We start from the raw sequence: 15,799 nt of genomic DNA, 5'->3' as shown, positions 1-15,799 counted from the left end.
TTACTCTCATAAAGAAAAAAAATGCTGCCTGGCTAGACAATTTTGAGAGGGTCCTCAGTGGCTCTAATTCATGGATTCTATGAGAGATTTGAGTTCTTGAGATCTCTTATGTACCCATCACCTTCTTTCTTGTCCTTGCGGTCAGTGGCTGATGTAGAATTTATCATTGTGAGGTATTCAGAACTGTAGAAACCTCAAAGGTTCCCCCCCTCTAGAAAAAGTAAAAATAGATTGATCAAAAGCTGGCACAGCTTCCATTAATACTGTTTGAGTATTACATCCATATTTGAGTAAATAGGAATATCTGACACTTATAGGAGATATATGGGGAAGATAATAGAGAGGTGGGTGTATTAATAGCCATGAATGTTTTACATTTCCCAAGATTTGAAAAGTCGTAGTCTCTTATGTGAGTAATAGTGCCATGGGATATAAAAATGTGCAATTAAAAGTTATCTTGAGAGATGGAAGTAACTTACTTTTGAATTGAGCTTGCTGTTCCCAACACTGTGAGGTTTCTGTAATATTAGCTTTTATTTGGAAGCGATAGTGTATAGCATTTTATGCTGTTTCTTTTATATCTGCTGCAAGCAGTGTTCTTGCTATTCTTTGTACACTGTTTTAAAGTGTCCTGATTGGCAGAAAATGAAATAATTGATAATTCTATCTATTGCCATTATAATCGAAGCCTAACAGAATAATAAATGATACCATGTCTTCCCTTATTATTTTTTTCTAGCCACATTCAATTCCTTTCTTTGCATATATATTAATTGCAGGGCTGACAGGATCAACCAGTCCTGATTTGAAAATATTTATCATAGAGTAAGTGATTCATTCACACAAAACATAGTGTACCAGCAAAAATATGACTCAAAGTATATACGTACCTGTTAAACCATGATAAATAGTTTAGTCATGCTAAGAGTTACATGGTCCTAAGAATGCTAACTAGGGAGCAAGCCCATAACCTTGAGTAACTTACTTCTGCATAAACATCTTTGGGAAACAACTTTTAAATTTACCTACAAAAGTAAGCTGGCTACATTTAAAACTTAATCAGCTAATTCTGTGCCTATTGCTAAAACTAGTGATGAAAAATAAAGTTGAGTGAACCAATTCAGCACATAATTTTTTTAAAGGACTATCAAATCAGATATAAATCAGATTTTATTAATTTGATACACCTGTATCTCTAAAATTTGCAGAAAAATAAACAGCTCCTAATAAAAAATAAACGTATAGGAAGAAGGAAAAGAAAATAATGGCTATTTTTCCTATTAGATAACAATGGAAAATATTACCAACTTTATCAAGCAAATTAATTAGGACAATATCCTAGCATATTTCTTCATTGCATAAAGCTGAACTATGGAGACCTTTTTTATTGCTGTTGCTTTTGAATGAGCTGTTTTCATTTATTTCAGGGAAAGTTTCTACACACAGAAATTAAAATGCACAAGTAAATGTTGTATGGATTCATAAGGAGATGCTAAGAAAAAAGCATGTCTCCTTATATATACAATCTCTGATTGTAAAATTCCATATTTTATGAATGTTATATCTAAGGAAAGAAAGTGAACAAATTAATTTTGAAATAACAATCCCCAGCACAAATTGCAGCCACATCCAACAGTATTGCTATTATGTTTATGGATTGAGTGAAAGTTGGGTATAGGATTAATTTTCCCTCCTGATAAAACTTTATGAACAATTTTTTAAAGTTTAAAATGGTGCCTTGTACCTAACTATATTTTGCATGGGACACAAGTTTTTAGTTTCTTCACTCCCAGATCTGAGTCTTTACAATACTTAGGTAGCAGGTTTGGGTTTTTTAAAAACATTTCTTATCTGTATGTGAATGGAAAAATATTTCCTACCAGCAACTTGATGTATTTTATTGTATATGTCTAAATACTGTATTTCTAATGATGCAAATGGTTTGCTCAAAAGTAGATCATTTTGGATTTTGTGTTAAATCTTTGTCGGTAATTTTTTTTAGATAGAATTATTCCTCTTCAAGTAATTCGTAATTAAAACACAAATGGTAAGAATGCCTAGAGCATCTTATTGACAAAGCAGTTTGAAAAAGGCTCTTAAACTACTGACTGGTGCCTTGCATGATAATGGTTCTCTTTTGCCATGATGTTCTTTCTCTTACTTCTGTTAAAGATGACAATGACTTAACATATCTTCATGCAGATAATATTTCAATAGAATGAATCAGGCATATATATGTTTCAGTATAAAAAAGATTAACAGATCAACCATATACTGAATACTTTTTCATGAAATTAGACCTGACATCTAGTTGTCTAATAATTAAAAATGCATTCTTGAATACAATACTTTGAATAAGATTATTCCTGGTTACTATTGCATAGGTGTAATATGCCTCTTTTGTGTTGTAACACTTCTCAATACGGTCAAGACTTCCGGATTATTTGTACTGCAGAGCATGCAATGCTGATGCAGGCTGAATTGTGCTCTTCAAATTCACTTTAAATGGGATTGTAAATGGAGATGTTAAATACACTACCAAGTGTTAAAATATTTCATTTGAACAGAAAGGTTTGGATATATGCATGCATTATCAGTTGAATCTAAAAATTCACATCTCAATTGCCACTATTTCTTAGTAAAATAAGAATGGCCTCTTCTATATATTCAGCCCATCAGTAAGACAAAAGAATGTTATTACATCAATACATTTAATAGTAAAATTACACTATTGTGGATGCTATGTAATATCCTAATACATAGTGTCTTGTAAAATTCCTTCCAAATCCAATACAGCATATATTGAAATGATTGGAACTGAACACAAACTTGTTTCTAGTGCTGCTATAATGCTACATTTAAGAAAAATCAATTTGATTACTTAGGAATCCAGCAAAATATAAGATGAATAGTGATCTTAGTAAAATGTTTACCACCACTTAGGAAATCCCAATACATATACTGCAGTTCTGCAGAATACATCATTAACAATTGGGAGACTTAAAAATTAACTCCTAGTAAGTGAAGTGGTAGTTGAAGCAGTCTGGGTTTAGAGTTGATGTTGTTATTCCAGCAGCAAATAGGATTCTATCAGCAAACAAAATTAATCTTTTCCCATTCCAATCAATTCAGAGAGAATTTATTTCCATAAGATGTAAGATTTAGTATATTAGCCTTATTAGACTAAAATTAAGGAGTAGGCTTTCTTTCTACTTGCTTTTTGAAATTGTATAGAAATTGCTTTTACCTAAAGTATGCTGAATGCTTGGATTAGATTGTGGGTTTTCAGTATACAAAATTCAATACGTCTTCTCTGAGAATTGATATATTTTGACACCAAAACAACCCTATTTCACACTGAAAAGTTGATTTTAAAGGCATTTCCTAAATGCAAGGATTCTCTACTTTTGTCTTACTCCTAAATTATTCTAACTATAAGAGTAGCAAAAGTTGTTAAAATTTTGTCTTTGGGAAGAATTATGAGTAGTAATTTACAGCTTCACTTTTTACTACTTAAAGAATCTTAATTATTGAAGTGGTCTTATTCTACATTTGCTATCTATATGATACTGCCTCTTCTACAAGATTTTGTAGAATGGAAGTGAATAAAAGAGGACAGATCTGTCAATATCCAGCTGTCTGTCAATCTGTTTTTAAACTTCATCTAATCCAAAATGTTTAGGTGGATTAGTTTTTTTTAACGCAAGAACCTTTAGTGACACAAAGATGGAAAATGACATTTTCTGTCCATTAAGTATAGCTCCATCAGGATTGCATTCTTTGTCCTTTTATCCTCTAATTTTATCTAAGACGACTAATGATAGATTTATTGGTTTATGTTTCTTTTGGCTTAAGCTATCTTCTATCCAAATTTTGAAAAATATTTCTGATGAAAAATCATTCTGCTTTTGCTAACTAACATATTAAAAGATGTCTTGCAAAGGCAGTGGCAATCTTCCAAAAGAGGCAAAACATCTCAACTTAAAAAATACATCTTTCATAGTTTCCAGTTAACTTGAAAGGCACATAGAGCAATTCAAGGAATCAAAATGCTATGCAACAATTCTTTTTCCATGTATAACATACAATCGACTCAAAGCACCACACAACTGTTATATCGGCTGAAACTTGTCCATAATTAACCCTCACCTAGGCCTTTTTAAAATGTATTTTTTCCGTTCAATAGTTAATAGTCCTACTTAAACACAGGACTGGGGCTTGTTACTTCTTTAAAAGTGAAATATGAATCATGTTTTTATGATTTTGTAAATCTCTACTCTTTTTACCTTGTTTTGTAAGCTGAAATTTCCTATTAAAAAAGAAAGAAAAATCCAGTGCACCGGCATGTCTTTATTTCACATTTCAGGTCAGAATCTTAACAGTTCAATTCTGCAAAATAATGTACATATATCAAAAACATTTCAACAAAACAAAAAAATAACAATAGAATACTGTTATCTATAATTATTTGAGTATAAAACCTAATGGTGCCAAAGAATCAATTAAGCATAGTGAAAAATGATGTACAGGTAAAATATTGTCTGTTTTCTCCAATTCTTCTTGCTATTTTCTCATACAGAGGAGGGAAGTTCAGATTTGTAAAATCTGTAAAAAATGTAATGGTAAAAAAAATTAGAGGGTTGATGGCACTGCTCAACTGAATAAAAGAAGCAATATATAGCCTTTTCACAAATATACATAATCTATAACTTACAACACAACTCTCATTTTCAAATTCTTATTCTGGGAGAATGTAAAATAAATCCTAAAAGATTTTAAAATTATATAGTTCATCATAGTGATGGCTACAATTACTTAGTGATAAGTAATGAAGATTTTAAGAAAGATTGTACATTTTCATATTTTCAGGAAGGCTACAGAATTAAAATCTTGCAGATTAAACTTTCAAATCCACTTATCAAAAAAGACATCATGCTTACTGTATGCTCTTAGCAAGGATGTAGTTTCAGGGATACAAGAACAACTGTAATCAGTTTAATAGTCTTCCAACTACCACTAAATATTCTTTTATACCAAATATCTCTCTTTAATGTATTTCTTGCAGACAAGTTCAAATAGAATTAGAAACATTTGCTAAAAGGGTTTTTATATTAGGAGTCAAGTAGAGCCTTGATAGTACAGGGGTTTAGCGCACCCTGTTATTAACACAGCTGCCTGCAATTTCTGCTGGTTCGAATCTCTCCAAGGCTCAAGGTTGACTCAGCCTTCCATCCTTTCTAAGGTAGGTGAAATGAGGACCCAGTTTGTGGGGGCAATAAGCTGACTTTGTATAAAATATACAAAAGAATGAAGGCTATTGCTTAACGCATTGTAAGCCGCCCTGAGTCTCCGGAGAAGGGCGGCATATAAATCAAATAAAAAAAAAAAAAAAAAAAGTACACAGCCTCCTTGTCTCAGTTCAAGACATTCTACTTCCCACCCTTATAGCAGAGCCTCCATCTTATTGCCAGCTCACTGGAGGAGCAGGCTGAAGCTGATCCAAGGTACTCTGGCTTGAAAATAGTTTTCCTTGGAAAAAGGGAAGAAAACCACCTATGCAAACATTTTCATGCATGTAGAGAAGGCGCTTCCTGCTAAAGGGACTTCATCACCACTGCCTAGTTTTGGCTTTCAAAATTATTCACTTAAAAATACCAATCTATTTACTAGGAGGTTGATATTCATATGGCACACAAATGGCTCTGCAGGACCTAATATCAATTCCTGCCTCTGCAAAGAATTACATTTGACGCTTGTTATTTACCAGTTTTTGCAAGGATATAGCCAGTTGTCAGTATGCTGCATTTGAGCCCTTGAATTCTAGAATGGAAATTCCATGCACTGAATAATAAATATGGGGCATTGAGAATAGGAAGGAAGAAAAGCCTTAGTAGGGGTAAGAAGAATGGTTTGGCGCAAGTAGCAAAAAGGACTGAATTCAAATGTTCTTGTCATTGGATGCACCAGAAACCAGACTGGGAAAAGTTGAATCTCTCTTACTTATTACCAATACCAAATATATATATAAAAAGATTGGAGCAAGGTCTTTTGGAAAGCTGCCTGCCAATAATTATCAGGCTCAAACTGAATGCCTGCTCTCTCTCCCCCCACTTCCAAGAAGAGCTAATTTAGTTGCTGAGGCAATCATGTTTCATTGAGAATTTCTGACTTTAGGGAGGCAGAATATTGTTTTGAAATCCCAACTTCCATCTGCATCTTAGGGCTATGTAATTTTCCTAAGTTGTTTTGTCTGTAGCAGGACAGAGCATCTGTTCAGGATTGGCAGGACTCTTCACACAGCTGTTTTTGGAAAACCATGTTACTTTTAGTGAGGGCTGGTAAACTACCTGTCTTTTCCTGAGGCCTAATAAAAGATAAGATGTGAAAGCTGTGAGTTTTAGACAGTATACTTTATTCCCATCTCAAGGACAGGAAAAAAATCCATTTGCCCCTAAATTAACGTAACAATATTAGAAAAGGCATAGTTTCTTTAAAATTAAAAATAAGTGGACAATTTTTGCCTAATTTCAATTTTAAGAAAAACAATAACAAAGGGCTGGGCTGATATTTAAAGTAACCAATACAAAGATCATGAATGTAGCACATTTTATACAACATTAGGGAAGGAGGGCTGAAAATAAAACATGCTTTATGTCATGCCATGACATATATTTGCATGAGATATTGGGACCCAAATATATAATTGTGGCACTTATATGTGTCACCAAATGGATATTGTCATTTAAGCATAATTGTGGTTTGCTAAAAAAAAAAAAAAAGGCAAGGGTTCTTAGATTTTTTTAAATCCTGCCTTTATTATTTTTAAATAACTTAAGGTAGCAAACATATCTAAAATTCCTTCCTTCTATTTTTCTACACCTGCCCTGTGAGGTAAGGTGAACTGGTCCAGTCACCCAGCTGGTTTTCATGCCTAAAGTAGAACTAGAATTCACAGTCTCCTGGTTTCTAGTCTGATATCATTACCACTGGCTCAAGCTGCGTTGCTTTCATAAAACAAGTGTAAGTCAGTTTATCAGGCTCAATAATTCAGTTTAATAATTAATTGGGCTTGACATAAATGAATAATTTGCTTAATAAGAAACATATTAAGAAATCCCACACTATGGTATATACTCACCTGTTATGCAACAGGTTGTGGTGCCATCAAATCAATGTCTGTTAAGTTTCTGGCTACCCAGACACCTACTGCAAAGAGTCCCAGATTAACTATGAGGTTTCTGTAACAAATACAAGTGAGAGCTAATGACAACTGATACTGATTATACAGAATGCAAAATAGAATTTTCTATCTAGAAACACTGAAAGAGTATTCTTAGGTAACAACACTATCAAATAACATTTTTTCAGTTGTGGAATTTATCTGTGTGTTCTCCAATGTTTTTGGGGGACTTTTTCTAACCCAATTTTTTTTAATACTGCTATAAAGAAAATGCATAGGAAGGTGAAGCATGATGTCTTCATGTAGCTCTTCTGTATATCTTAAGAACACAAGAGGTTAACTGCCTCAAGGCCTGTCAGATCTAGTGGTAGTTCCACAGGGACTAGATACTTATGGAAACTTTCCAAGGACATAAAGAATAACACTTGTGTTCCTGAGCAAATAGCAATCCCTGAAAGTCTTAATTCTTCACTTGTTCCCCAATTACATCTTCAAGATTAACGAACGTCGATACATCGAGAGGCACATACATATTTTCAACCTCTGGTACCTTCCAGATTGTTGGGCTTTTAACCTTCAGCAGTTCCCAGCCGCGGCACGTGTTAAAATCAGGTGGGGAAAAACGAGTTTATAAGGACACGAGAAGCTTTAGCTAAGAAGCGCAGGGCGCTCCCTCTTTTTTCCAGTAAGGTTTCTGGTCGAGACCCGAAGCTCTTCAATACCTCTCTCACCTGCGGAAGTCATTGCGGTCGGTGGCAAAGCGATAAGCTCCTCGGATCCAGCCCCGCAGACCATCAGGGGTAACCGCGCCAGCGGAACTCCCGCCAGCAGGGCCTATTTGACCGCCTGTCACCATAGCTAAAGCTCCGGGCTCCTGGACAGAACTATTCGCACGAGTTCTTCGAAGCGGAGGAAATATCGACCCCGCCGGCAACCCCCCCCCAAAAAAAACCGTCACTGCCGGCGCGCGGCCTTTACGTCACTGCCGGTTTTCGGAGCCCTTGAAGAAGGAGAGAAGCTCCCGCTGGTTTGTTTCCTCCGTTGAGGAGGTGTGAGGAAAAGAAAAGCGCGAGGTGCGCAGGGGAAACGATTACCGGTGTTTTCAACCTTGGCAACTTTAAAATGTGTGGACTTCAACTCCGTGTTGGCTGAGGAATTCTGCGTCTTGAAATCCACACAGCTTAAAATTGCCAAGTGGCTGCCCCTACAGTACCTCGTGGAACACTTTCCCCCACTTGGTTTGACAACATACATACATACATCATTTATATATGTGTGTGTATATATGTGTGTATGTATTATATGTATGTATGTATGTATGTATGTATGTATATATATATATATATATATATATATATATATATATATATATATATATATAATAAATTATGTATGTATGTATACATACACGTCTTATAGCCTTTGGAAGGCTATCAAGGTTTGGCTTTTTAACCAATGCTCTGGGACAGAATATAATGCAACAGAAAAAATAGGAATGAGGGTAATTGGAGTTTGCTGCAATGATTAAGGCATAGGGTTTTTGTTTTGTAGGTTTACTGTGTTATGGTTATGTTTGGTAGTACTTGTTTTACCTCTGTTGTGAGCCGCTCAAAGCTGTTGTAAGATGAGTGGCCATACAAATACATTAAATGAATAAATGCTTAATAGTGTGGAAATGCTTCTTGTCCCATCAGCTGTTCCTACAATTCTCAATTGAGAACTGAGTAACAAGTGTATTTGCAGGATTATGCCAGTGATAACTACCCCCTGAATCAGTTGGGTTTGATAACAGTTACCTGTGCATTGATATTATAATTTTCTTTTATGAGGCTATAATCTCTGAAAAGAACTCAGTTTACTTAGTGTTAAATACTGTATGGAACTTAATTTAAATTTCTGGGCCAGAAGAATTTGTAACAGCCTGCTGTGAGTGAGCAAAAAGAACAGTAATAAATCTTCCTGTTACTCTTTCAATAGGGTTACAATTACAATGATTGCAGTATATTTCCAAGGATGGGAGGTATTTGGAATGCATTTTCTAGAAGCAAAAGTTGGAGGATGGGATTAGTACATTCCAAGTCAGGTCAGTCTGACTGGCTATTTTAACAGTAGAAGGAAGGAAGCTGTCTTGTTCAGATTAATTGTATTGTTAAGAAATGTGGCAAGGGGATTTCTGATTCAGGAAATGTGTTGCGGAATAGCCAAAAGCTTATATAACTTCAGATAGCCAATGATAAGTCGGGGCGTTGAATTGCTTTGCTGCTTGGTTGAAAATGTATTTAAGCCATGTATTCAGACCTGTATAGTGTTCTCTCTCTTTTCTTGAAGAACCTTTTTGCAAAAGATTATGATATATATATCTTTTGAATAAATATGCTTTTTATTGTTCATGGTCTCCTCATTTTTATCTGAGAGGTTTATTTTTCAAATCTCACTGCTACTGAGTTTCTGGAGGTCGGAAGCAAAAAAAAACCCCTGGTAACTAGCATAGAAAGAATCATAAGACACCCCCCCCCCCCAGGAAAAGAAAAAGAGCCATTCCTGAAGGCTAGGAGAAAGGGGGGAGAAAAAAAAAGAACTCTGCCTCTCCATCAAGGGGAATAGCCTCAGGCAACCCGATAAGAGCATTCTGCAAATGGATAAATTGTATGTAATTATTGAACCAAAAAAAAAAATCACCCAAGAATGTACCAATAAGCTACTTTAGCATTTCAGACCAAGGCCAGACAAATTGACTAGAATTGAATTGACTAGAATTGAATTGAATTGAATTCTTTATTGGCCAAGTGTGATTGGATACACAAGGAATTTGTCTTTGATGCATATGCTCTTAGTGTACATAAAAAGAAAAGATACATTCATCAAGAATCATAGGTACAACACTTAATGATAGTCATAGGGTACAAATAAGCAATCCAATCAAATCATACTAGGAAATAATATCAATATAAACCCTAAGGATACAAGCAACAAAGTTACAGTCATGCAGTCATAAGTGGGACATGATAGGAACGATGAGAAAACTAATAGTAATAGTAATGCAGACTTAGTGAATAGTTTGATTGTTGAGGGAATTATTTGTTTAGCTGAGTGATGGCGTTTGGGAAAAAAATGTTCTTGTGTCTAGTTGTCTTGGTGTGCAGTGCTCAATAGCGTCATTTTGAGAGTAGTAGTTGAAACAATTTATGTCCAGGATGCGAGGGGTCTGTAAATATTTTCACAGCCCTCTTTTTAATTCGTGCAGTATACAGGTCTTCAATGGAAGACAGGTTGGTAGTAGTTGTTTTTTCTGCAGTTCTAATTATCCTCTGAAGTCTGTCTGTCTTGATAGGTTGCAGAACCAAACCAGACAGTTATAGAGGTGCAGATGACAGACTCAATAATTCATCTGAAGAACTATCAGCAGCTCCTTGGGCAGTTTGAGCTTCCTGAGTTGGTGCAGAAAGAACATTCTTTGTTATGCTTTTTTGATGACATTTTTGATGTTAGGTGTCCATTTTAGGTCTTGAGATATGATAGAACCTAGAAATTTGAAGGTCTCTACTGTTGATACTGTGTTGTCTAGTATTGTAAGAGGTGGTAGTATGGGAGGGTATCTCCTAAAATCTACCACCATTTCTACAGTTTTGAGTGTGTTCAGTTCCAGATTGTTCCAGTCATACCACGAGGCTAATTGTTCAACCTGTGTGTATGCGGATTCATCATTATCTCGAAAGTCCAATCACCAATCACTGTTGTATCATCTGCAAACTTCAGTAGTTTAACAGATGGATCATTTGAGATGCAGTCATTCATTGGTATAGAGAAAGAAGAAAAGAGAAGTGGAGAAAGCACACATCCCTGTGCTAATTGTACAGGTATCTGATGTGATTCTTCTTAGCTTCACCTGCTGCTTCCTGTAAAACGCAAAAATCTACTAAATTTACATTCTCTTCCCCTCCCCAAGGCTGGACTTGATCCACCATCCAGAAGGGCAGACAAAATATCAAAAGACACATTGTGAAACTAATCAAATACCCGATCAGGCATCTCAGTCAAAAAAGCCCCAAAGGGTATAAAAATCATCTTGCTCATCTTTCCAAAATAAAGCCCCTCTTCCCGGCTTCTTATTTCGTACATCAGCGCTGATCACATTGTCCCAGCTGGAAGGAACTTTTTCCTGAGACTTTTTTGTTCTTCCTACACTAGTATGGGAAGCAGCTTTGCATATGTGAGGTAACAGGATGAGTAGAGAAATTTTGAAAATGATGTGGCCAGTCTCCTTTCTATTTATCTTATCCACAGTATTACCAGAAAAGTGGAGGAAGAAAAAGAACCCCTTACAGATGCTATTTAGAACCAGTAGACCACTTGGTTCCCAAAATCTACTCTATGTAACTGCTACTCTGTTATTTCCCTTTAGCATGGTAACTCCAACCTCATAATGACAGGTTTGCTGAAGAAATAGATTTTTAACTTGCTAGTGTCTCACCTTCAAATAAAATCAGATAACAGCAGTTTATGAGACCTGTTCAGTACTATTTAGAAAATATTTATTCCATTGATAAGATCTTATAATTAGTGCTATCATCAAGGGAAAATCCAGTGGTGGGTTTCTACCAGTTTGTAGTGGCGGCGGTGGGAGGCTCCGCCCACCTGCCCAGACATCATCACGGACACTCTGAGCATGCGCAGAAGCTTCTGCGTGTGCGCATAAAGCATGCGCTCACGCTTGTGCGACCACAGTTCCGAACTGGTAGCAAAGGTAAGTGAAACCCACCACTGGGAAAATCACGGACTAAAAGAAAGAAATATGCTGTTTTTGAAAGGATACACATTTTTCCCATTGGAGGGCTTTAGTTATGCTATATGTTTATAATTGTTGGTTGTTTCTGTGAATGGATATTAGTGCTTCTGAACCAATTTCTTTTGTTATGTCTTTTAGGTGTACAGAGGATAGCAGTGTTAACTAAAGCTCAGTGGAGTACCAGATGTTTCCTTTTTCTACAGAGGACTGCAAAACTGACAGGAAGCATATTAGCTCATTTAAATCTTGATTCAGAGGCAGAATTTGCAGCTGAGTTTGTGATGGCAACTAAAAAAAACCCTTCAGCTGCAGGGTCTCCTGAATCTAGATTTAATTGGATTACCCACATTTTGTTGCAGCTATGACCAGAAACACATCAAACATAGAAAAATAGGGGGGAAAGTTTTTATAAGAATAAGGACATGCACTTTCCAAAAAAAAAAACATCAACAACAACAGAATTCAGTTTCTAATTGTGGTAAGAAATTAATGACCTATCACATACGACAAATGTCAGAATAAAAATTGAGAGTCTATGTCAATTGCTTCTTATGTTTTGAATTCTTGGTACTGAGTTGTTTTCCTGCAGACATTTCATTACCACTCTAGGTATTGTTGGAAGAAATGTCCATCTGGGTTCAGTTCCAAGTGGGGAGAAAGATACTGGAAACATGGAAGCTGTTTGGAAAGATGGTTTAATGGTGGACAGGATCACATGGTTTGATGTCCTGGGCAATCGAGCCCATGGGTGAGAGAGAGAGATTTATACCCTCTCTTGGGCTTTGAACTTGCTTCCTATTCCTGTGAAAGAAATGTATTCTGATTGGTTGTCAGACTCCCATGGGGCCGTGCAGGGGTAACTTTGTAGGTTGTCTTGAGTCCCAGGCTTGATTGAATCTTGCTGGGTGATGTAATAAAGGGGCTTTGGGCAATTCCTATTATGGTTTAATGGCTTTGTCCTGGTTTGGATCTTGAGTGAGGGCTAATCCTATCACTCTGGAGCTGAAGGTCTTTTGTCTTATAGATAAAATGGCCCAGTCTTTTGTCTTGTAGATAAGCTGGCATCAAAATATCTGCTAGGACTGAGTTTCTGTGTCCCTTTCTATTTCTCTTTTAGGGCAAATATTCTGTCTTTTTAATATTCTCTAGAATATTTCATTCTTCTAGGAGAGGGGTAGGTGCTAATTTTCTATAGTATCATAATAAGTGCAGTGGAGAGGGGAGTTTGGCTGTTTATGGTAGATTGTGCTATAATTCTTTTTTTTCAAGTTTTTTTTAATAAAAATATCAAATCAATGCATGAACAGTGTGGCACCTGGGTGCCATACATTCCAATACAAATAAAACTGATCACATTAAACATTATTACATTCAATCAAGATATATATTTCTAATAATAATACACATTTATATTAGGTTACAGTCTATCATTATTCAATTATTCCACCTATTTCTCATTATTACTTTCATTTTATCAACTAAAAATGTATACATTAATATTCCTTTTATTTCTATCACTTATTCCAGCTTTTAATCATGTCACCCTTTATTAAGAAACTTTTTCTTTCTTTCCTGTCTAACGTCTAATCATGTTATCTGCCTAAAAAAAGAAGGAAAAAAAGAACAGAAAGAGAGAGGGAAAAGCAACTCAGAGCAACAACAAAAAAGAGGAATCATCCATCCATCATACTTTGTCCACATCATACTTTAATTGCTATGCTTTAAAAGAGAGGAAAAGGGAAAAGCGAATCAGAACAACAATAAAGAAGAAAATCATCTATCCATTGTCTCTTGTACGCTTCAATACTTCAATTTTTATGCTTTTTTTTTTTGACTTGCCTCCCAATTCCTCTCTTAAGTCTCCACCTATATCTATTTCTTGGATGTCCAATCTAAGTGTTCCTCCCACCTCTACCCTCTTCCACTGCCAAGTTTCTAAAATTTCTACCGAGGCCACTGCCTCCATTTCAGACGTATCTTCCAACTCTCTTAATATGTTTTCCCCCTCATTTAATTCATCAATCACTATTATTTTCATTGTTATCTCCTCTTTGTCTTCTTCCTTCTTATCTTCTTTTGACTCCTCCCTTTCCTGGGCGTCTTAGTCTGTACTCATCATCCCTTGTATAGTATTTTCCATTTTTTCCATAATGTCCTTAAATCCTTTATCCATAATGTCTTTTGTATTTTGAAAGAGTAAATCCATCTCCTGCACAATTCCACTCATTTCTCCTTCTTAAGTATCTTATTTTGTTTTTTAAAGAAAGTTGATTTTTCTCTAGCAGTCCAAGAACTATTTATATATCGGTAGTCTTTGAATTACCCTTCAAGGAGTACACTAGTCCCAGTTCTTTATGTATCATAGGTTAACATTCCATTTACACTCCTCAATGTCGGCTGGCGACCCCCAGGGGGAGGGCCTTCTCTGTGGCAGCTCCTGCCCTCTGGAACGATTTGCCCCCGGAGATATGAAGGATATCGGATCTCCGGGTCTTTCACCGTGCTCTAAAAACTTTTCCATCAAGCAGGGCTGGCGTGACCCCCCCCCCCTTTTAAATTGTCAATGGGTTTTAGTTTTAATGTTTTAAATTTTGGGCCAAAGTCATATAATTCTTTTTTAAAAATTTAAATTTTGTATTGGTATGTGTTTTAGTTCTGGCTGTGCACCACCCTGAGTCCACTAGGAGAAGGGCGGGATACAAATTGAATAAAATAAATAAATAAATTTCATTTGAGTAGTCCCAGAGGTTATCCAAAGCCCCTTTATGCCCTCTTTGCAAATTCAATCCTCTAATATAATATTCAAATGTCTCTTTGATTGAATCACTTTCTTGTAGTTTCCCTTTTTGTCTACAGGTGGCACTCTCCACTTAGATTTCAGTTTACTAGTCCACTATCATTTTGATTATACAACAAATGTAAAAGCAGAATAAGTTTTGTATACAGATAATTCCAATATTTAAAAATGCCTTCCCAGTAACCGCTTCTTCCCAATTTAGGAGTCAATTTTCTGTTTATTTCAAAATCTGTTATTTATTCTCCTGCGCCTTCCATTTCAGGTTAGGTGTTTCTTCAGAGTGCCTCAAAATGCTTACACACCGCTTGAACACATAGTTCTGGGCAAATGGTTCTGAATTATTTCTTGTGGTTAAATTTAAAGGGGGAAAAAAATCCTCAGTTCCACCACAACTCATCTTCTTCTCTCTAGCACCAGTCTTAGCTGTTACACTTCAGTTGTCCCAGCTTTGTAGCGGCCATCTTTAGGCTGCTGCTTCTTCTTGCCATGGCTGAGAGGGGAAAAAGATCCTGGGCTGGACAGGAGAACTGCGATTCTCCCCGACCTCACAGGGTACTCCACTCCACTTCACTATCCCTACAGGGTGGCTTAGGCTCCCTCTGGAGCTCACAAACATGAAGAATTCAGGGAACGCGGAGACCCATTCCTCTGTGTCTGTATCACCGCAACGTCAACCGGAAGGTTTTTTTGTTGTGCTATCACTCTTGGTGAGGGTATAACTTCTACCTTGATGGTTCCTTGATAGTTCCTTGATAAGGTACTGTTTCTTCTGATTGTTTATTTGGTGCTCTGCCCTGCTTATCTGGAAATAGACTACTAGAAGGGATGTTCTAGGCTGTTTCTTCCCTAGGCTTTTCATTTTATTCTGGAAATGGTACATAAATGGGGTTTATCTCTAGAGATAATCCTCAATTTATGACTGATTGTTTAATGACTAGTCAGTTACAATGGCCTCCAAAAGGGTGCTTTATGGCCCATAAAGCACTTTCAGCCAACAATGTAAAATGTTATGCTGCCCTCCAAGTCATGTGATCAC

General features: G+C 36.2%; 1 protein-coding gene across 1 annotated transcript; it reads right to left on the bottom strand.

Moving 5' to 3' along the window:
- Positions 1-4,330: 4,330 nt before the first annotated feature.
- TOMM6 (translocase of outer mitochondrial membrane 6) lies at positions 4,331-8,116 on the bottom strand. Its single transcript, XM_070939742.1, has 3 exons — positions 7,912-8,116; positions 7,139-7,238; positions 4,331-4,605 (listed from the first exon to the last, which is right to left on the bottom strand). Exons 1-2 carry the CDS (start codon positions 8,034-8,036, stop codon positions 7,142-7,144), a joined length of 222 nt encoding a protein of 73 aa, XP_070795843.1. The 5' UTR covers positions 8,037-8,116; the 3' UTR covers positions 4,331-4,605; positions 7,139-7,141.
- Between the last annotated feature and the right edge of the window lie 7,683 nt (positions 8,117-15,799).

The sequence above is a fragment of the Pituophis catenifer genome, unplaced genomic scaffold (genome assembly GCF_029215685.1).
Source record: "Pituophis catenifer annectens isolate HBS135680 unplaced genomic scaffold, rPitCat1.0.hap2 SCAF_3, whole genome shotgun sequence".
Lineage (NCBI taxonomy): Eukaryota > Metazoa > Chordata > Lepidosauria > Squamata > Colubridae > Pituophis > Pituophis catenifer.
The sequence above is the reverse complement of the archived record's forward strand: the minus strand, read 5'-3'. Positions and strand labels throughout refer to the sequence as shown.

Bases quoted from the DNA above. Each gene is read 5' to 3' on its own strand.
- TOMM6 (XM_070939742.1), bottom strand. From the start codon at position 8,036: ATGGTGACAGGCGGTCAAATAGGCCCTGCTGGCGGGAGTTCCGCTGGC. The intron at 7,239-7,911 runs GTGAGAGAGGTA...TATTTGTTACAG, and splicing joins GACCGCAATGACTTCCGCAG to AAACCTCATAGTTAATCTGG.